The following is a 22,667-nucleotide window of genomic DNA, read 5'->3' on the forward strand; positions in this document are numbered from 1 at the left end:
TGGAGGGAACAGCTTGGGCAGAGGAGGTAGGAAGTGTGCAGGTAGCAGGTCCAGAGCATACCAGGCTGAGAATACACTAGGCGGGGTGCCTCAGATGCCCAAGTGACACACTGGACTATTCTCAAGTCGGGTCTCAGTTGTAGACAGTAAAGGAGCAGGGGAGGCCCTGCACTCACACTTGTAGCAAGCTGGGAATTCCCACATATAACACAGTGCTCCACCTGAAAGAGCCCAAGGAGACTGTCCCAACCCCTACCAGACATCTTCCCTCTAAGCTCTGGAGGACAGTGCCACCCTCTTCCTGACCTGGGAGTTCTTGGCCTGGAACCCTGAGGGTCTACAAGTAGGCTTCAGGGGTCCACTCATCCAGGCCAACCAAGTGTAGACCACCGAGCCAGGCCCTGGGAGAGCACAGTGAGCCAGGCAGTTACACATCTTTGCCCTTGTGGAAGTCATTGTCTGGGGGAGGAGACACTCAAAATAATAAGTAAACAAGAGAAGAGCAAAGTCAATCCAGATTATGGTAAATGGTCAATGTTTGTGGGGAATAGAGTGGCCCACTGGAGTTTGGAGGCAAGGAAGCCCTGTGCCAGGAGGTGAGCAATGAGAATGAGGAGGAAGCCACCTGGGGAAGCAGTCTGAGGGAAGAGCACTTCCAGCTAAGGGAAGATATTTTACTGGGCAAGGGAAGAATGACTTCCCTTCAGCCTTCTGGATTCTTTGGGCTACCAATTGAACTGACATAGGGCAGCTTAACAAGAGAAAACAGATAAAAAGGATCAGAAGCAGTGTCAGGTGAGTAGCATCCTGAGCTACAGAAAGAAATAGGGGCTTAGGAATTTGGGGGGTGGAGACATGCTTTGTGGGAGGAGGAACTGAGTGGTTTACAGATAATATCTATAGATTACTAGTGTTTGTGTGTGTGTGTGTAAGAGAGAGAGAGAGAGACAGACAGACAGACAGACAGGCACTGGGGATTGAATCCAGAGGTGTTTTACCAGTGAGCTATATCCCCAGCCCTTTTATATTTTTTTATTTTGAGATAGGGTCTCACTGCATTGCTGAGGGTCTTGCTAAGTTACTGAGGCCTCGAACTTGAGGTCCTCCTGCTTCAGCCTCCTGGTTTTTGGGATTCCAGGTGTGTGCCACCACACCCAGTTAGGTTTCCTTTAAGAATAAAATTTCTCTTACAACAGGACAGCTTTTCAGAATTACTCACTCCTCAGTTTTTTTTCAGAATAACCAGCTCAAACTATGCCAAAGAAATAAATTTAGGGGTGACACTTTCTTGTCTCCTCCAGTCATATCTTGTGGGGGTATGTCTTAAGCCCTTTGGTCTACATAAGGGGATGGGAAGGGCTCTGATGCTTGCCTCAGATTCTCAAAGGTATCCCTGACTCCCAAACAGGGTCCTGTTATGTTCTACTTTGGGGCAATGGCAGGGAGAGCATGAATCACAGCTCTGGGAAATGAGATTTGGGGTCTGTTCAGTGTTCTCACTAAGAAGAAATCCAGGGAAATATTTTCTGGCTTGAATAACAGGACTAGTTGTGCTTCACCAGAACAATTTCTTTCTCCAATTTTGTGGACACTGTGAATGATGCTGACTGATCATTTTCATCTTTATGTTGGCTTCAAGAAAGCTTATTTCATTCATGTATGAATTTATCCAATGAATAATTTTATTAAGCTTCTCTTGAGTGCCAGTGCTGTGTTTGCAGCAAAAAGTGGGGTCATCACAGAAAGTGCCAGCACTGGTCGATATGTATATAAGATGTCAGTTGACCTCCTTCCTGTCTGATTAGATTCTTTTTGTTTGTTTTTTGTTTTGGTACTGGGAATTGAATGCAGGGGTACTCCACCACTGAGCCACATCCCCAGCCCTATTTTAGAGATCGGGTCTCACTGAGTTGTTTAGCACTTTGCTTATGCTGAGGCTGGCTTTGAACTTGCAATCCTCCTGCCTCAGTCTCCCAAGCTGCTGGGATTATGGGCGTGTGCCACTGCACTAGGCAGATTCTTTCCTTTTCTTTCTTTTTTTTAATATTTATTTTTTAGTTTTCGGTGGACACAACATCTTTATTTTATTTTTATGTGGTGCTGAGGATCGAACCCAACGCCCCGCACATGCCAGGCGAGCGCATTACCGCTTGAGCCACATCCCCAGCCCTTCTTTCCTTTTCTTAAACCACTATTTCCATTCTGTCTTTTTTTTGCCTGCCCCATAATTGTGACTTTTTTTATTCTCTCTTTTTTTTTAAAGAGAGAGTGAGAGAGGAGAGAGAGAGAGAGAGAGAGAGAGAGAGAGAGAGAGAGAGAGAGAGAGAATTTTTAATATTTATTTTTTAGTTCTAGGCGGACACAACATCTTTGTTGGTATGTGGTGCTGAGGATTGAACCCGGGTCACATGCATGCCAGGCGAGCGCGCTACCGCTTGAGCCACATCCCCAGCCCTAATTGTGACTTTTATTTTACCATATTATATATTTTTGTGAGCCAGCACAAAATTTTCTGGGCAAGGTAGAAGTATAAAGAAAAAGAAATAGAATATAGATGCCTACTGTGATATTGGCAAATATATATTTAGTCTTTGTTCCTCACTTCCTGTCATACAAATCCTAAAGTCCTTGGACTCTCCAAATGATACATGGCTTTCTATGTGGTAATGCACGGCTGATGGCAGACCCTAGGCAGCAGGTTGGGGCTGTTCTTGGGAAAGATGGAGGCAGGATTGGAGGATTGGGACTTTCAGCCCTACCTCCGATCCCCAAGAAGAGAGAGGGACTAAGTTGTGAAGTTGACCACCACTGACCGATGATGTCATCAATCATGCCATAAATTCCAGAAGGACAGGGTTCAGAAAGCTTCCAGGTAGTGGAATACAAGAAGGTTCCTGGTGGTGGTGCAACTGGAGAGGGCTTGGGAGGTCCACACCCCTTCCCCCATACCTGGCTCTATGCATCTCTTTCTCCATGTGTTTTATAATATCTTTTATGGTAAACCAAGAAATTTACCTGTTTCCCTGAGTTCTGTGAACCACTCTAGGAAATTAATTGAACCCAAGGAGGGGGGTCATGGAATGCAGATTTAGATCCAGTTGGTCAGAAGCACAGATAAAAACAACATGGGGCTCACTGTTGGGATCAGAAGCATGGTGGAGGATGGGACAGTCTTGTGGAACTGAGCCCTCATCTTATGGGATCTGACATGGTCTCCCAGTAGAGGGTATCAGAATTAACCTAAATTAGAGGTCATCCAGTTGGTATCCATTGCTGAGGGACTTTTGTTTGGTGTGTATGGGAAAACTCCCATGTATCTGGGGTCACAGGAGTATTTTGAGTAGTGAGAATGTAGGAGAAACTGAGTTTTTCCCTCTATCCTCTCACTACTTTGTTTCTTCTCAGGGAGAGGAACTGGAAATTGAGTGATGAGAAACCTAGAATAGCCCTCAGAACCCTTTAAAAGATTGCCACTCCAATCCATAAAAGATTTTCAGTAACAAAATCTTAAGCCTGTGTGAACACAAACAAGACAACTGTAAGAAACCCAATACATTCATCTCCTAGATGACACCATTATCAACATTTCATCATACTTACTGCATTTATTTTGCCCCACCTCCTTTTTTTTGTTTCATTTTCCAAAATATTTTGAAAACTTTCAACTCAAAATGGGGTCTGAGGACCAGTAGCAGCATTGGCATCACTGATGAGCTTTTTAGAACAGAATCTCAGCCCTGCTCCCTGACCTCCTCAGTCAGAATCTTCAATTTAATGAGATTCTCAAAATGATTCATTCACACGTTAATGGTTCAGGAGCATTACTTTAGAGCAAATCACAAATAAAATGTAGTAATGTCATTTCACCCCTCAGTGCATTTCTGAAGAAGAACATGTTTTCTTATACATAGTGTTCTCATCAACTAATAAAATTAATGATAATTCTTTGGTATCATCTAATATGCTGTCCACATAAAAAATTTCCCCGTCTTAAAATGTCTTTTAACGATTGATTTGTCATATTAACATTCAAATAAAGAAAAATAAAAGGGGATCAGAGGCTCTTGGTCAGATGCTACCTTCCTCTAGTCTTACTCCCATGGGGGGAAAACATGGGGGTAGGGGGCTCACTTTTCTCATCTGTGAAAGGGGGGATAATGACACCACAGGATTTGATGAAATAATGGGTGGTAAAGGCCCAGACTCCTTCATCAAATGTTCCTCTTATGCCCATAGGCCAGGTTCTCCTGGAGGCCTTCAATGTGGATGTGACCCGGCCCTGGATCACAGCTGAAAGAGACTCACATTTCGTGCTCAGCTCCCTTCTGCACCAAGACCCTAGCACCAACCGGACCTGGTGAGTAGAAGAGTGAAGATTGGTGGGTTTCTGGGGAGCCTAAGAGGCATCCCAAGATGGTACCAACACCTCACCCCTGCAGTCTGGACAGAAACTCCCTTCACTTTTGGAAAGATACTCAGCAGAAACAAAAGGTACAGGAGGAGCCCTGGGCCCAAAGCTGGTCTGTAGAGTCCATAGAGCCCCCATCCCTCTCCTCTTTCAGTCCTCTTTCTGCTCCACTGCTTGGGGGAGGGAAACCTAAAAACTATTTTAGAATAAAGTTCATAATGGCTCTTTTGTTTCTTATAAAAGCAACATGTGTTCAACATAGACAATTTAGTATATTAAAAAGTAACATGTGCTCAACATAGAAAATTTGGAAGGCCACCAAAAAAAGTTTAAGAAAAAAAAAAGAAAGAAACTGAAACTATGAGGCCCAAGAACTAGTGATTAAGAGGCAGGCTATGATGTGCTGGACCCAGTGTCACATCTCTACTATAATCCCAGCAACCCGGGAGGCTGCCAGGAAGATTGAAAGTTTGAAGACAGCCTCTGCAACTTGGAAAGACCCTGTCTCAAAATAAAATAATAAAAGGACTGGGGATGTAACTCAGGTGATAATGCTCCCTGGGTTCAATCCCCAGTACCAGAAAAAAAGACAAGAAAAAAATCTGACAGCACTGTGCAGTAAGGGATGTGGTGTAACAGGGTTGTAGGGGGTGTACCTTGGTTTCACCACCTTGGAGAGCAATTTTGCCATATCTGGTAAAATCGGGGATGCACGTAGCCTTTGACTCAGCAGTTGTACCCCAGATACCAACCTTAGAGACACTCCCATTAAAAAAAATTTACACACACACACACACACAAACACATTTTTAATGTGGTTCTTGGAATTAAACCCAGGGCCTCATACATTCTAAGTACATGCTCTGCCACTGAGCTATGCCCCTAGCCTATAATGTATGTGTGTGTGTGTGTGTGTGTGTGTGTGTGTGTGTACAGGGTCAGAGTGCTGGGGATTGAACCCAGGGCCTTGTAAATGTTCTACTGCTCAGCTAGACTCCCAGCTCTTACAAATTGTTGATTGTACATTGCTAATAATAGTGAAAGACTAGACAGGTTCATCATTGGGAAAATGGAAAAATAATATATGAATTATGTGAAGCAGTTCTAAAAGCAGGTTAAATGAGTGAAATTAGTACTTTGGTGATTAATGCAGATCAACCTCAAGACATACTGTGAGATGACAAAGGGTAGGTTGTGGAATTAAATACACAATAGTCATTTACTCAACAAATATCTGTGGAATACCTACTAATGTGCCAAGCCTTAGGGATGCAGTGAGCCCAGCAAACAAAACCCTCAAGGCTTGGGGAGCTTACATGTTGGCAGGGCATAAATAGGTCAAATATGTCTTCTATTATGTGGTGATAATGATGGTTGCTAGGGTAGGATTATATCTATATTTAAGAGAAGCTTCCTGTTGTCATCAAAATGGCTTTTATAGCTGTGTTGTTTTAAAGCAGGATTTGGTTGTATTCATATTGTTGTTGTGTCTTTCTAATCTATTTTTAAAGCAGTCCTTTCTTGCCTCCCTCCACTTTTCTTTTTCCCCACAATGATTATTGGTTTTTTCTGTGCTTGTCCTACCACGAAGCCAGGCTTAAGTACAGCCCCAGGATTCTTCTTTCTGTCCACTTTCACCATTTAGTTTCTAGTCATTGGTCAAGTGTTGGCTTTAAACTAGCTCATACGAGCCTATGGTCTAGACAGATTTTGGCTAGAGCAATGTGAGGCACTCAGGGTTCTGCAGAATAGAGCAGCTCTGCTTGGTGGAGGTTGAGTGGGCAGTAGAAGCTCCTATAGCAGCCTCATAGGCCCTGGGACAAGGGCTATGACCCTGACAATCAGGTAGTCTTGGTCCCTTTCTGGTCCCTAGTTTCTTTGTACGTTGAACAGTCTGGTGTAATCTTGCTTATATTGTCAATAGTGAGTTTCTGTTGTTTATAACCAAGAACTTTAATTGCAATATCAATATTAAAATTGGAAATAGTCCATGTCTGTTTTGGTAAGAATGGCTTATAAATCATAAAATCATTACCATAAATTAAACTTTTTCTATGCTGGTCCAACCTCCATTCCTATAATAATAAAACTATGATGTTAAGGGCTGGGCTTGAGCCTGGAGCTGGGCCTGAGGCTTGCTTGGTGGATTTAATCAGTAGGTTTAAGTGACAAAGGAAGGTGCCATTCATTTATTCATTCACTCCTTCAGTAAGGATCTATATTCAGGGTCAGCATAGGGGGATGAGATAGTACAGATATGGCCACTGTTCTCATGGGGCTACCAGGCTCCTGAGGGAAACAGACAAGTTGGACAATGGCAAGGATAATGACAGCTCTGGTGGGGGCATCCAGGGTACCCAGGAACATAGAGACAGCTGTGTTCTTCAATATGTACAACAGGACTCAGGAGATGAGTAGAAGTTCGTGTGAGAAAGGATGGAAAAGGAAAGTTCAGTCAAAGAGAACAGCCTGAGCAAGATGAAGGACTGAGAAAACTTCATGTGGCTGAGGCTGACAGTGAGGAGAATCTGATGGGAGAGGTGGGTGGTGCTTTGTTACCAGGCACAGAGGGTTTGAAGGAACTAGAAGGGTACTAAGCAGGAATGGATAGTGAGAAGATTGTCAGGGAGATTTGGGCTGTGGGAAAATGAATTAAAAGCCTATGTTTATGGTGTTTTGTTTAGGTGAAATTTGATTGACATATGCCATGTACAAAAAAATGCACACATCAAAAGCACGCAAGCTCATCCTGCTAAGGTGCCTGTGCAAGCAAAGTCCAGATCTAAAGGACTGTGGCAGCCTGTAGAAGCCTCTGGAAGCCCCATGGTCAATTACAGACATATCCCTTGCCAATAGTAGCCTCCTCCTGACTCTTGTCTCTGTAGTTTAGTTCTGCCTGTTTTTAAACTTGATATAAATGAAGCATACAATATGTGCTCTGTCTGGCTCCTCTCACTCAGCATAAGGTCTGTGAATCTCATTCATGGTATTGCCTGAGACTATAACTCTCATACCCTTTGCTAGATTTTTCCATTGTGTGAACAGTACTAATGGTGGGCATGTGGGTAGTTTCCTTGTATACTTCCATTTGATGGATGGGTGTACTTATTTTCATTGGGCCCATGAGTAGTATTACTGGACATGGATATGCATTAATTCAGCACTGAGTTTTCCAAACTGTTTGTAATGCATCAGAGTCCAAGTTATCTGTGACCATCTCCTGTTCACCTATCACTACTCCAGTGGATCCTCCCCAGAATGTTCCCTGCCCCAGAACTCCAAAGGCCTATGTAGATGAGGGATGTCTGTTTGAAGTTCCTGGTACAGAGGGCTCAAAGCTTGCTCAGGGGTGGGAGAACTCAGTGGGGCTCATGAAACCTCCCAGAACACCTACTTAAGCAGAGGGGGCTCACGGGTTTTCACATGCTGGGGAAGAGGATGTGGTAGAGGCACTTCTGAGTTCCTGCCACAGATGATAGTCCACGAGACCACGGGCAGGAAATGCACTGGTTGGCCAGTTGGGCCATATAGAACAGGCTGCCTCATCTTGCCTTTTGCATTTCTTTTCCCCATGATGATCACTGGGTTTTTTCTGTGCTTGCCCTACCACCAAATGAATTAAAAGTCTACGTTTACCTAAAAGTCAATTTTACCTAAACAAAATTTTACCACCTACCACCAACTCCCTCATATTGTTTCTCTCTAAAATATAACAGACCAGGGCTGGCAGCACCCTGGGCTTCGGCTGCTGCAAGGGATATGGAGTGGGACATAGAGCAGGCCTCCCCCCTGCCCGAGAGGCTTGGGAACGGACTCCAAGAAAGATAGGTTAGATATGCAAGAAGGCAGGAGATAGACAAGGGGTGCCGGGGCTATAGCCATCCCTCAATAGAATAGGGTCCCTGTAGCTGTTAGTGGATGGCTGATCCTCTTTCACTGCTGGTCAGTCAGTGTTTAGTGGATTTATCAGTCACTGGGGATCACTGGTCATGGGGGAAAAATGGGATGGGGAGCAGAGGCAGCTCAGACTGGGCCCCAAATCATGCTACTGAATGACTGTAATAGAAATGGCAATCTTTGGGATCTGCAGTGTGTAGCTTGCATAGCTGTACATGGTAGTCTCTTGGGAACTCAGTTTAAATGGGAACAGAGGACAGGAATAAGAAGGGAGGCTAGTAGTCAGGGCCACCTACTGGCCTTGGAGGGGATCAAGTTTCACATTCCTTTAGGAGGGCTTCCTAAGTAACTGGTGTCTGGATGATTCTTCTGCAGGAGAAGGAAGTGGAAGGCAGAGAAAACAGCTTGGCCAAGGCCTGAAGAGGAGAGAGCTCAACTGGTCCAGGGCTGTATGTGGCCCATGTTCTGAACCCACCTGTTGTGGGGAGCAGGGGAAAAAGTGCTGGGCCAGGGCTGAGGCTTAGGCTGGGGAGAAGTTTGGGGAGAGCAGCAGGGCTGCTGAGGGTGACCTAATTTGGGGGCTCAGCTGCACCTGGCCTTCTTCCCTCTCTGCTGTTGCCTGGGCTGTCATTCATATCATTCAGCAAAGATCTACTGAGCCCTTGCTCTGTGCCAGGCCTTGGGAATTACAAAGTGAATGAGTTAGAGACAATCCTTAGGGAACTCACTGGTTAGTGGGGAGACACGGAATAGACAGGTAATCAAGTAAACCAGATACGATTAGGTGGCAACAGGTTCTGAGGAGGAAATAAAATGGGGTAATGTAGCGGTTAACAGGGTTGTGAGGTGGGGCTGGCTAGAGAAAACATTTATGAGGAGAGACCATTAAGCAAGGCACAGGAAGGAGAACGAACCAAACTAGTGAAGAGTGGAAGGTTCTGGGCAGAGGGAATAGCAAGGCAATGGGCCAGAGGCAGGAAAGGACCAGAGGCTGTCTAGCGGACAGGGGAGGCCTGAAAGGCAGGGAGGGTCTAGACTGCAAAGCCTGTGGGCTGTGCTAGAGGTTTTGACCATTTTTAAAAGTGTGTAGGTGTGGAGAGCGGTGATAGTGAATGGGAGAGCAGTGTCTGAAATTGAGGTCCCTGATGATTTCATGGCTGTGACATGCTTGGTGCCTGGGGAAGTTTCTGTGAAAAGGTACAGGATGCCTAGTTGCTATGGTAATGCCCTCCATGAGGAGGCCCTGTGCTAGAGTCTTATCAGCCTGGACCTTGATCTCAGACACACAACTCCTGGGAATAAAGGAACTCTTTTGCTAGACAACCACAATGTTTCACCAGCTCTGTTGTTCCTGAACCTGCCTGCATAATAGTAACTTTAAACAATGGACTTTCTTGAGAGCTGCACAATCTCCTAACATTGCACATTGCAACTGTAAAATGTAACTGAGGAATAAACTGCATAATGTTGCTAACTCTGTAACTTTCATGAATACAAAGAATAATGCTTGCATAGACTTTACTCTAATTAATGAGACAAATATAATAAAGATTGCTGGCATAATTCTTTAGACCTGCTTTTCCATCAGAAAGCAGTGTTCCACCCAATCCCAGCTGGTATCTTCAAAAATCTGCATATGTGAGTCTTTATTTTTCTAATTGACCTTCAATGGAACCTGCTAGTTTGGCTGTGCTGGTCTCAGGCAGTTGGTGGCCTGTATGGATCCAGACACAGGGGAACTAGCAGGTTCCATTGAGGGTCAATTAGTTGTGGAGGTCATAAATCTGACACAGGTCCTACTGGGCTAAAATCAAGATGTCAACAGGGCCACATTCCCTCTGGAAGGTCTAGGAAGTGTTTTCTTGCCTTGTACAGCTTCTAGACACTATCCATATCCTTGGTTCATGGTCCTTTTCGCCAGCCTTACATCCTGTAATATCACATATTCAGACCTTTTTTTTCAATATTGAAAAATCAATATTTATTTGACAGATAACTTCTGAATTAATATAAAGAAATGACAATAACTTGTATATACATTCATTCAAAACATTTTCATTAAGCACCAAGTAGAATAGTTTCTGATCTTGAGCCATGTCCCCAGCCCTATTTTATATTTTATTTAGAGACAGGATCTCACTGAGTTGCTTAGCACCTGGGTTGTTTTTTTTTTAACTTTTATTTTTTAGGTGTAGATGGACACAACACAATGCCTTTATTTTTATGTGATGCTGAGGATCGAACCTGGGTGCTGCCCGTGCTAGGTGAGTGCTCTACCGCTGAGCCACAATCCCAGCCCCAGCACCTGGCTTTTGATGAGGCTGGCTTTGAACTTGCAATCCTCCTGCCTCAGCCTCCCGAACCACTGGGATTACAGATGTGTGCCATCACACTGGGCATTTATTTAGGTTTTTAATCAAGAAATCTAAAGCTGCCAATCAGAGCTTCTAAATGGCATGAGATGACCAAGTTAAAACCCTTATGAGTAAAAAATAACTTTTAAGTTTTGACCTATACACTCCAGCCAAGGGGAGATATGCTGGCCTCAGGCTAGTCATCACAGGTCATAGGTCCACAAGCCATGAATCATCCTCACAGCTCACAAACAAAATGAGTAATACATATACCCAAAGTGAGTACAAAATACATGTTCCTGTATATTCCAGAGCAGTAATGCCTATTTCCCATGAACATACAATGCAATGCAGCAAGGGGCACAAAAAAAGATACCATTCACTAACCCACAAGATAGTGGAAGGAATAAAAGTCCTATGCCCTGGGATGGAGTGGAGGCTTTGTGGACCAAGTGGCATCCAGGCCAGACCAGGAACATGAGCGGATATCGAGGTTCATGGGGAGGGATTTTCAGGTTGGAAAGGACAAAATGAACCGAGACACAGACCTACTGACTATTCAGAAGACAGAGGAGTGTTTGTACTGGCTGAGGGATATAATCTAAGAGTTGAGGAAAACAGAGAAAAGAAAACCTTTTCTAACAAGAGGGCAAAATACCTTCTCCACAGAGGATCCACATGCTCTCTGTGGAGATGAAGGAGCTGGGGATCACTCTGCAGGTCACCTCCACCCCAAGACCTAGGCTCTTGGAATCAAATCCACTGACATTTTTCTGACATATTTACAAAATATCTGTACTCTGTACTGCTATGGAAGCATTACAAATGTTGTATTAGATTCCTCTTCTTGAGATAGTTCAAAGTCTTGAGACAGCAAATTTACACATTTTTCTCTACTACTATGGATGTATACTAGTCATAAAAGGCCTAAAACCAAATTCCTTCTCCTGATTCTAGGAGTACTTTATTTTTCCCCCTCAGATCATAACAAACTAACAACTGGGGAAAAAACTATATATAAACTACATAAAATTTTAAAAACAAGCAAAAAGCCAAGAAAAAAATCTGTGGCAAACTAATAGTCTAAACATTGTTACAGACAAAAGAAACAAAATGAAACCTCACTTTGTCTACTAAGCATTTTATAAAGTACTCAAGTAATTAACAGCTCATAAAAATTGGGGAAATTTTTAGGTGGAGATAAAATTAACACCAACTCATTCTCTGGCAAATAGATGTTCTAAAATGCCATGTCCACACAGAGAGGTCTGGAGGAACTATCTGCAGGAGGCTACCTTGTAGCCAGACCTCTCTCCAGGTCGCTTCAGAGGTGCAGGTATATTGGCAGACGCCTGCTCTAGGTAGGCCAAAGGGCCGAGGGACTTCAGCCGGCTTTTTATGCTGCACATTGATGTCCTCCAGCACCTGCTGCCAATGCTTCAGCTTTTTCAAGTGCTTTTGCACCAGTGCAACTTTCTGCTGCAACTCATTCCTTAGTTCTGAGATGTCTTCTTTGATAACTTGCTCAGGTTTCTGGACAGACAACTGCAATCTTTTTTGTAGAAAAAAGCATTCTGTCTGTCTTAGAAACTTCTGGATACACTGATCAACACCAGTTCAAATTTCTTCCTGATTGGTGCCATTGACATAATCCTGACTCACGAGAGAAGCAAAGAAGCCTCGAATGACGACTCCAACTTGTCCACCAAGGTGCTGCTAGAAGTCCTCGGCGTGCCAGGCACTGCCTGAAGAAGCGAAGCCTGGCCGGGAGTCCCAGAGAGGGTTGAGGGGGGGTGGGCAACGGCTGTCCAGAGAACATACCACCGGATGGAACCACCATGTCTGGGGTGGTGGGCCGCGGCCCACTGCCCTTCAGATCTTTCTCTGACTCTGAGTTTCCTGCTTCCTTCTTAAAAGGGCTAATAGTAGGATTATTAGCCATGTCCACCTGGATCATCCAGGATCATCTTTCCATCTCAAGATCCTTAATTTAATCACATGTCCCCATCTCAAAGATCCTTAATTTAATCATGTCTGCAAAGTCCCCATCACTGTGAAAGGAAACCTATCCACAAGTTCTGGTGACTAGCATATGGACAAATTCTGGGGACTAGGATGTGGACATCTGGGAAGCCATTATTCTGCTCACAGAGCCACAGCTGGCTGGTCTAACATCTGTCTGCTGGAGGGACACTGAGGCCACTGATGTGAAAGTGTGAATTTGAGCATTGATTCAGCACTGAAGCCATGGGCTGGGAAGGGGTCACCATGGAGAGTGTGATGGTTAGGAAGACAAGGAACAAGTCTTAAGAGTCTGGTGACATTTAGAGGTCAGACGGCAAATAAGCCACTGAAAGAGTTCCAGAAGGAGAAGTGAGAGAGCAAGGAAATCAGGAAGAAAGAGCATCAGAGAGAACAGGCCACTTACATCCCGGGCTGCTGAGAGGTTAAGGAAGATGAGGATAGTATCTACCAGATACTGATAACCTTGACAAGAAGTGTAGTAGAGGCAGAAGTAAGCCTGGGGTAGGTTCACCTGGGTTGGGACACATGCAAAGATGTAGACTTCTTATTCTGTAAACCATGCAAATCTGTGAATATATTTTATAATAAAAACCTCGTATTGTGATAGGAGGTGAGGAAGTGGAGACACCACCTCACTTTTGTTCCTCATCCTGTGCTCTCAGTCTGTCCCCTGCCCCACTGTAACCATATCATGATCTTTCAAAAGCACAGACTAGTCATGTGCTTCCCCTTTATAAAGTCCTCCATGGTTTCCCACTTCTCCCAACAGGAAGACTTTGAACTTGGTTGGATCACTGTTACTAAGCCACGCCTCCTCAGATCCCTTTTGCACTAGCCCTGACTTGCAGCCTTCAGCCTGAGGTGCTCGCCCTCTGTCTCAGGGCAACCCAGCCTTCCCCTGGACTACATGGAAAGTGAGAAGGTTTAGTCTGATACTGGACTCTGCCATCTCCCTGTCTGCTTAGGGTGGGGGAAAAATGTAACCAGAATCACATCTCCTGAGGATGGCTTCATCAGGCCCCCACACCTCCAATGCTGACTGACCTTCAGGGGCACTGGCATGTTCTTCTCAGGAAACGCTGTCTCTGAATACTACCCTTGAGTGATAACCAGGAAGCCAGCAGTTCCCCCCAAAGAACCAACTGTGTTGCTGGTGGCTTCCTGGCTCCTCCTACCCCCATCCCCATCACCAATTCAGTTCCCAAGAGAGAACTGAGTCTTTACCTATCACCAGAAACTCTGTCAGGGTGGACAGCAAGCAGAGAGGGGCTGCATCTAACCATTTCTTGCCCAGAGCTGAACAGAAGTAGAGGCTGAGAAAATACCTTCTCTGTAATGCAGAGGCTGATGTCTGGGCTAGGACTCTGCCTGTTTCTCCTGGGGTCTGGGCCTTCTCCATTGCCAGATGGACAGGGAGGCTGTGGACCTGGAAAAGGAAGACCATGCCTGGTCAGAGAAGGGAGTCCTTAGCTGGCTCAGCCTTGCTGTCTTCCCACCCTTCCTCCAGGCTCCTGATCACCAGCCCTAGAACAGCAGCACCCCTGCATCAGTGTTCCCTCAGCCAGGATGAAATTGTCTGCCAACCAGTAGGTAAGTCAACCCCAACTCCAGGTAATGCTCCCCAGATCCCCTTTTCTAGGAGTCCCACTCATTCCAACCCAAACCCTTGCAATCCCAATTCCACCTAATCCAGCCCAGTATCTCCACAGTGACCTCCCATCCGGCACCCAGACCCCTTCGCACCCAGCCCCATCACCTGCCCACCTTCCCCCATTCTGTCCTCTATTTACTGAGTGTGCACAGTATGCCTGGTACCCTGCTGAGTGCCTCATTCACTTTGAATCCTCCAAATCATGCCATTCACAGGAGAGGAAGCTACAGTTCACAGAAGTTAAATTCTTTGGTTGCCAGTATGGCTAAAGTGACACCTCTGTCATTGGTGGTACTACAGATGCAAACCCCACTCTAGCTGATTCCAAACCCCAACCCAACCCAATTCCTCACACCTCCAAGGAATTCATCCCTCCCATCTGGTCTCACTATGTCCTTCTTTAAGGTCCAGCATGGGCCTGGCATATAGGATATGTGGTAAGTGCTATTCAAATGAAGCGTGAAGGAAGGGAGGAATGTGATTCCTCATTAACCAGATCTACCTTCCCACCCAAAGCAATTTACATCACCCAGGCTCTGACAGACATTGAAGTAGAATCATTGTCTCTGGGAGAGGTGTTGAGTTGTACAGACTCAATCTCTGCCAAGATAAGTTTACAGTCCAGCAGGAGAGCTGGAGGATTCTGTGACTCAAAAATAAGACAGTATCTTGAGGCCATAGCAGGGAGATGGAGGGAAGAGCTTTCACTCCTGCCTCTGGGGTCATGGGGCAGTAAGATTTCCAGGGTTTTTGAGGTTGGAAGCTTCCCTGGCCCTCATAGGTGGTCCTACAAAATCTTGCACACTCGCCTGGTACTGCACTAGTAGTGCTTTTTTACCTGGACTCCAGACCAGGAGCCCCTTGAGGAAAAGCCCTAGGTCACAATCATTTCTGGATCCCCATCAGCCACAAGGCTGGATACAGAGCAGACATCAAGGGGCATTTGTGGAGGTAGTAAATGAGGCCAGGGAAAGGCATTGCATCCAGGATATGTCCAGGCCTGTCCTTGGAGCCCTCCACCCCAATTCCAGCCTCTTGGTACTGCTCAGGGTCCCTTTCAAAGATGGCCCTGTGCTCTTGGAACTTGGATGTAGGATTGCCTCCCAGCATCTCTACCTTCTTACCTGGTTGAACTATTTCAGAGCATGTCCCCATCCCAAAAGGAAGGTACCATGGAGTGACAGTTGTTCGGAACCACCAGGGTGTTTTGGTGAGTATGCTTGAGTGGGAGGATGCAGGGCCCTGAGGAGGCTGGTGCTGACCCCTGTGAGCGACCCTGCTCTTGTGCCAGTCCTGACTGATGTTCTGTTTTCCTGGTGCATTCCCTGGGCTGTTCATGCTCTGACTACCTATGCTCATGCCAGGGCTGACCCAGGTATTCCATGTGGCCTGGCACACCCACCCTGATGCTAACCTCAGCTTGAACCTCAGCACCAACTCCTCCCCTGTTGAGGGGTGAGCTTGCTGTCTCTGTGTCTCCTGATTGGTTGAGTCACTGAGTTCCACGATGAGGATTATAGTGTGGCTATGACTATAACACCGGGGGCTCACTCAGCCTTTCTTCTCCCTTTCTTCTCGTCCCCCCAGATATGTGTTCAAGTTCAGGCCCGGCAACTCCACAGCCTCAGCTCAGAACTCACAGGCACCTGCAGCCTGCTGGCCCCTGACTTGCGCCCCCAGGCTCAGGCCTACTTCTCTGACCTTGGTAAAAATTGCATGCTCTCCAACCTTGGGCAGCTTTAAAGAGATCCTCTCTAGGGCTGGGGATGTGGCTCAAGCGATAGCGCGCTCGTCTGGCATGTGTGCGGCCCGGGTTCGATCCTCAGCACCACATACCAACAAAGATGTTGTGTCCGCCGAGAAGTAAAAAATAAATATTAAAAAATTCTCTCTCTAAAAAAAAAAAAAAAAAAAAAAGAGATGTCTATTATTAAAAAAAAAAAAAAGAGATCCTCTCTACTCTCCAATGAGAGGCTCCAGCCATAGCAGGGGCAGAGGAGCACTGAGGCCAAGAGTGGGACAAGGCAGGCTCAGGACCCCATGTGAAAGGAATCATCAGGGTGGAACTGAGTATAAGCTTGCCTCAGGGGAAGATGGAGCCTTCTGATTCTGAGCTCTTTCGTGTGTTTCTTAAAGAAAATCTCCTGGATCCAGAAGAACATGTGGACATAGGGGACTGCTATGGAAACAAAGGAGGCAGCTGGAGGAAGGATAAAAACACAGCCAGGAGGCGCAGGGCCCTGGAGAAGGCAGAGGAGGAGGAAGAAGAAGAGGAAGGTGGTAAGAAGAGGCAGATATGGGGCTCCCAGAGCCAATCCCCAGGCGAGCAGCCTCCTGGGGTGAGATGTGCCCAGGTCTGGGAGATGGAGGGCAGTCACTGTGCTCTACAGACTTGGCTAGTGTCAGCTTTTCTCTCTCCATCTTATGATGGAGAAACTGAGGCCCAGAGTGAGATTGACAGAAGTGACTCACACAGCAAGTCAGAGGCAGAGCAGGTTCTAGCTCTCTTTGCCTCTGAGATAAGAGCTTTGCTCTCAGGAGGTTCCCTAGCTTCACTCCTGAGCTGAGTCCTCAGGGCTTGATTGAGGTGTGTACCCTACAGGGCAGGACATATGCCCACACTCCTGCCCCTAATCTCACGCCCACTCCACATCTTACCTGACCTGCTGCATTGTCTTGGCCAGGCACTGAGATTGCCATCATCTTGGATGGCTCAGGAAGCATTGATCCCCCAGATTTCCAGAGAGCCAAAGACTTCATCTCCAACATGATGAGGAACTTCTATGAGAAGTGTTTTGAGGTGGGTGTCCCTAAAAGCGATCTCATGGAGTTTACCACTTATCTATTGCCATGTAGAAAATGACCTCAAAACAACCACCATTTTATTTGCTCATAGTTCTGTGGATCAGATATTTGTGTTGGGCTCAGGTGGGTGGTTCTTCTATGGATCTGCCTGGTTGCCTGACTGCCTCAGACCTGGATTTTCTGGGCCATGTGTCTTCAGAAGCTCAGCCCAAAATTTCTGTGGCAGTAACATTCCAAGAAGGAAGGACTCAATGCATGAATTTGCTGATGTCCTACTGATCAAAACAAGTCATACAACTAATCCCAACTCAATATGGAGGGGGTCTACACAGAAACATGAATTCAGGGAGAAATCTGATACACTGGGATTCATGACTGTCATATGTTCCTCTATACCTACTTGCTTGGTAATTAAAATCTCCTTCTGGGAAGGGGGACAAGGTGGATGAGAGGATTCTTCCAGTGTTTCCAGGGGGAGCCACCTCAGGGATAGGGATGGCCTTGTACATGGCAACCCTGCCAACATCCTCCGTCCCCTTACCCCTCCCTTCCAGTGCAGCTTTGCCCTGGTGCAATATGGGGCTGTGATCCAGACTGAGTTTGATCTTCGAGACAGCCAGGATGTGATGGCCTCCCTCGCCAGAGTCCAGAAAGTCACTCAAGTGGGGAATGTTACCAAGACTGCATCAGCCATGCAGCACGTCCTGTGAGTAGGATGCCAACTAGCAGCTCCACCAGAGGCTCTGTGTGGCATCATGCCTAGAGAAGGTGGCTGCACAAAACTGAGAAGAGGAAGTGGGGTTCTCATTCTTTCCTAGCTGAGGGGATGTAGGATGACATCCCAGGACCATCTTCCAAAACGCTTTTCAAGGACTTCCTCCCATAAGACAGACACAGTAGAGTACAGTGTTCAGTGGATAGGCTACCCAGATTCAAATCTCAACTCTAGCTTATACTTATATGACCTTGGGCAAGTTGCCTCCTAACCTTTCTGTGCTTCAATGTCCTCACTTTTTTTTTTTTTTGAGTCAAGGTCTTGTTAATTGCTGAGGTTAGCCTTGAACTTGTGATGTGATTCTTCTGCCTCAGCCTCCTGAGTTGTTGGGATTATGGACTTGTGCCACCACATCTAGCCAATTTCCTTACTTTTAACATGAGGATAATAATAGTCCTTGCCTGGGGCTGGAGATGTGGCTCAGCGGTAGCGCGCTCGCCTGGCATGCGTGCGGCCCGGGTTCGATCCTCAGCACCACATACCAACGAAGATGTTGTGTCCGCCGAGAACTAAAAAATAAATATTAAAAATTCTCTCTCTCTCTCTCTCTCTCTCTCTCTCTCTCTCCTCTCTCACTCTCTCTTTAAAAAAAAAATAAATAAAAAAAAAATAATAGTCCTTGCCTCATAGGATTTTGTGAGGATTAAATGAATTAAAACACTTACAATGCTCACAACAGTGCCTGGCACATGATAAGTGCTTTGTAAGTACTATCTACCATGTAATAGCAACACTATTCCTGCACACACATAAAAGGGACAAACTCAAGTTGCTGTCTAGCCCCTTTCTGACAGGAGCAGGTGAGGAATAAGGATATCTGGTTGCAGATGCCTTGCTATGTAGCATAGGGGATATCACTCTCCTTCTTTGGGTCTTGGTTCTCCACTTGGGAGGGCTTGTTAAACTTCTCAATTCTAAAACTGATCAGTGAATAGCATCTCCCCTAGAGTGCAGTCATCCCTTTAAAAATGTTCTCTTCATTGACTATCCTACCTAGAGACAAAATCTTCGTACCAAGCCACGGCTCCAGAAAAAAGGCATCCAAGGTCATGGTGGTACTCACTGATGGTGACATATTTGACGATCCCCTCAACCTCACAACTGTCATCAACTCCCCCAAGATGAAGGGTATTGAGCGTTTTGCCATCGGGGTAAGAGCCAGGAGCCAGGAGGTATTCCTTTCCCCTGAACAGCCTGGGTGGGGAGGAACCCCTGATAGGGGCTTCTGAAAACAGTGTACCCAAATGCTTTCTATCCTCCAATACTCATTTTCCCCTGGTCCCATGTGCTGAGGGCTTATTTCCCAGTGATAGTTACAGCTCCCTGGCTGAGTGTGATGGTGATAGACCAAAGAAGGTTCCTGGAGGAAGTGGTGGGCTCCATGTCCTGGAGGACCAACAGGAGAAGTTGGCCTAGGGTGTTGGGGGAGCACTCTGCAGGCAGAGGGAACAGCAAGTACTGTGATGAGAAGGAGCCTGGCGTCTTAAGAAAACAAATTCAGCTTGGTAAAACTGGACTTTTGTCCAGTATCGCCATTTATCTGAGCTGGTGACCTATGCTGGGTTCACAAAATCTGACTACTTCAATTACTTAAGAAAACAGCAAAGAAAGCACACAAGCACACAGAAGTACCTTTTCAAAATCCAGGGAGAGCTCTGCAACTTTAGGGGTCTGTGGAAAGAGAGAGAGCCACAAGAATTCTTTATTCTTAAATAGAGGACACACAAGGAGAGGTTACGTGGAACATTCTATCCAAAAAAAGGGCAAAGGGTAGGACTACAAAGGAACAAGGAGGCAGCACACTCCAGTTGGGCAATGTCCACTCCCAGAGCTGCACCTTTCTATCTGAGCAGAGGCAAGTGCACTTGCATTGCAATAGGGTCAATACCAGTCCAGTACCTCTTTACTCAGGACTTAAAGGTGTGTGCATAGCTCCTGTCTAGGGCGGCCCCCGACAGTCCACAATGTATGTGTGGAAGAAGAGGTATCAAAAAGGAGATAGGTGATAGAACACTCCCTGAGCCAGGGCCTCTTTGCAGGTGGGAAATGCGTTCCAGAATGTTAAGACCGACAGGGAACTGAAGCTGATTGCCTCAGACCCCAAAGAGACCCATGCCTTCAAGGTGACCAACTACACAGCACTGAATGGGCTGCTGAGGAAACTGCAGCAGAACATCATTCATATGGAAGGTGAGGACCCCAGGGACCCCCAACCTATGGCAGCCCCCCTCAGCACTCAGCAAGAGGCCCTGTGTTCTAGCCCAGCTCTGTCCCACTTTCCTGGGGGTACCTCAGACCTCTCCCAACACTTCCTGAGCCTCAGGTGTTCATCTCTAAAAAGGCAACACTATCCCCAGCCCGCCTCACCTCCCAGAATCTCTATAAACTAAACTGGTGCTGGAGAAACAAGGATGACTTCCCAGGAACTCACAGAATGGGAACACTGAGGTCCAGAAAGAGGGAGTGAGTTTCCCAAACCACTCAACTAGTAGTCATTAAAGCAGGACCCAGGTCTCTATTCTCAGTCCCATGCTCTCCCCATTATATTTAACATCATCCTCCTGGGGGTGGGGATGAGGCCAAGCCAGACCATTCCTTGACATGGTCTCTCCCTTCCCCTGTCACAGCAGTGTCTAACTGGGTTTCTTGTTTTCCAGGCACAGTTGGAGACGCCCTTCACTACCAACTGGCACAGACTGGCTTTAGCGCCCAGATCCTGGATGAGGTTTGTGGCCCTGGGCTTGCCCTTAGATGATGGGCCTCAGCAATACCCAGGGAATTCAGGCTCCCAGCTCACAGTACAAGGCCCTGTGGTGGTGCCTGTGAAGGAGCCATTTAGTATAAAGGTGGACAATTTTGCTCACTCTCCTTCACTGGACTACTGAGATAGACCAAAGGATGGCCATATTTATTACAGGAGGTCATTTTTTTGTGTGTGTGTTCAGGGATTGAATTATTTCCCTTAGACATGCAATTAAACCAAGATTTGGCTGGGTGGGCTAGCCAATCCCTTGCTTACTTCTCCCACAGATAAAAGATGTAGAAATGGTGGGGACACCATCCTCACCCATGGTGGTGGCACAGTTAGCTCATTTCACATCCACTAAACACAGTGGGCCTCCAGTGCCAGGCCCCGGCTGGGCAAACTGAGGAGGATATAAGCACTCTATTGCTCAGTTATATTTTGTATTTAATTTAATTGACTTATTTTTGGTAGTGGGGATTGAACCCAGGGTGCTTTATCCCCAACGCTTTTTATTTTGGGAGGGGGTCTTGCTAAGTTGTGGAGGCTGGCTTCAAACTTGCCTCCACCTCCCAGAGTCACTGGGATTATGGGTATTAGCTGCCATGCCCACCAATCATAACTTTTAAAAAATGCTCAACATCTGGGCCCCTGGGGGGGGCTTCTGGAGACACAGCAGCCCTGAAAGAGTCATAGATACAAGGCAGAAACCCAGTATTTGCCATCTTACTTTCCTGCCTGCCTCTCTGGCTAGATTAATGCATGCTACCAGTCCCCCTTGTCCCAGCGAGAAGGTTCACTGCACTGGCCTTTGTGTTCCTCCTATTAATTTAGTCCCATCCCTGTTCCTGCAGGGACAGGTGCTGCTTGGAGCCGTGGGGGCCTTTAACTGGTCTGGAGGTGCATTACTCTACCATACGCAGAGCCGCAGGGGTCGCTTTCTGAATCAGACGGCGGCAAATTCCAATGTTGCGCAATACGGCTACCTGGGTAAGGGCAGGGCCAAGACTAGGACTCTGAGGCTGCACCCTTATCTACACAGTATGATTCTTGGTCAGGGTGGGGGCGGGCACTGATCGGTTACTTGGGTCACATGGGGTGGGCCCTGTTTAGGGAACCTGAGGTTTAGACGTGTGGGTTGAGGCAGGGTAGCCTTGGGTGACTGCCTAGGGAAGGACCAGACTGCTCTATGAATAATAGCAGTGGGTGCCCCTCACACCCCTCACCCCTTATGTGTGTGTATGAGTGTGTATCACCTATGTGACCAGTGACTGTGCATAAGTATGCTCGCTGATTGTGAAGGCCTGGCTGGGTAGGAGGGACTCTAGGGATTGGTGGGGACAGCCTGTTTACATTCACTTCCCTGCTCCAGGTTACTCGGTAGCAGTGCTACACAAGACCTGTGGTGTCTTCTATGTGGCCGGGGCTCCACGGTACAAACAGCGTGGGGCCGTGTTTGAGCTCCAGAAGGAGAGCAGAGAGGCCACCTTTGTGCCGGTCCTAGAGGGAGAGCAGGTACTTGCTTGGAAAGCCCCCTTCTCCTAGGGAAAGGGATGGGCCCAGCTTGCGCAAAGCTCAGGCTCCTGGGTAGGATTCGGTGGCTCTACGAGTCTGCAGGGTGAATCCTCCATTGTTGAGCACTGGGCTACCCACCCAGTCCCCTGTGTTACTATCAAATTAATTTGGAACAACTGCATTTGGATGATCTGGGAAAAGCATATACAGAAGTCTAGCCTTGCTGAGGGGTGGAGGAGGGACCTCCCCAGCATTTCCCCAGTGCTAAGTTCCTCCTGGGCTGTAGATGGGGTCCTACTTTGGCTCTGAGCTGTGCCCTGTGGACGTCAACATGGATGGGACTACGGACTTCTTGCTGGTGGCTGCTCCATTTTACCACATCCATAAAGAAGAAGGCAGAGTTTACATGTACCGTCTGCATGAGCAGGTGGGAGGGTCTCCATCTCCATGAGCTTGCTGAGGCTGTGGCTACTCAGCCTGGCAAGAGGTAGTAA

At 46.7% G+C, this 22,667-nt stretch overlaps 2 protein-coding genes and 1 pseudogene across 2 annotated transcripts in view; 2 read left to right on the forward strand and 1 right to left on the reverse strand.

Annotated features, from left to right (window-relative positions):
• The window catches only part of Ncbp3 (nuclear cap binding subunit 3), a 50,744-nt gene extending 46,471 nt beyond the window's left edge, over positions 1 to 4,273 (forward strand). The window contains exon 15 of the mRNA XM_077800596.1: positions 4,237 to 4,273. The gene's annotated coding sequence lies outside the window, so the exon portion shown is untranslated. The remainder of the gene's footprint in view (positions 1 to 4,236) is intronic.
• Positions 1 to 22,667, forward strand: part of Itgae (integrin subunit alpha E) — a 57,863-nt gene that overhangs the window by 6,436 nt on the left and 28,760 nt on the right. Inside the window, exons 2-14 of the mRNA XM_026393934.2 lie at positions 4,237 to 4,357; positions 14,192 to 14,274; positions 15,478 to 15,545; positions 15,923 to 16,040; positions 16,472 to 16,615; positions 17,020 to 17,135; positions 17,695 to 17,846; positions 18,913 to 19,066; positions 19,955 to 20,105; positions 20,573 to 20,640; positions 21,513 to 21,648; positions 22,031 to 22,173; positions 22,460 to 22,600. Coding sequence (XP_026249719.2) covers positions 4,237 to 4,357; positions 14,192 to 14,274; positions 15,478 to 15,545; positions 15,923 to 16,040; positions 16,472 to 16,615; positions 17,020 to 17,135; positions 17,695 to 17,846; positions 18,913 to 19,066; positions 19,955 to 20,105; positions 20,573 to 20,640; positions 21,513 to 21,648; positions 22,031 to 22,173; positions 22,460 to 22,600 — 1,595 coding nt within the window. The remainder of the gene's footprint in view (positions 1 to 4,236; positions 4,358 to 14,191; positions 14,275 to 15,477; positions 15,546 to 15,922; positions 16,041 to 16,471; positions 16,616 to 17,019; positions 17,136 to 17,694; positions 17,847 to 18,912; positions 19,067 to 19,954; positions 20,106 to 20,572; positions 20,641 to 21,512; positions 21,649 to 22,030; positions 22,174 to 22,459; positions 22,601 to 22,667) is intronic.
• Positions 11,937 to 12,499, reverse strand: LOC113186469 (mediator of RNA polymerase II transcription subunit 28 pseudogene; annotated as a pseudogene).

The sequence above is a fragment of the Urocitellus parryii genome, chromosome 7 (genome assembly GCF_045843805.1).
Source record: "Urocitellus parryii isolate mUroPar1 chromosome 7, mUroPar1.hap1, whole genome shotgun sequence".
NCBI classification, from domain to species: Eukaryota; Metazoa; Chordata; class Mammalia; order Rodentia; family Sciuridae; genus Urocitellus; species Urocitellus parryii.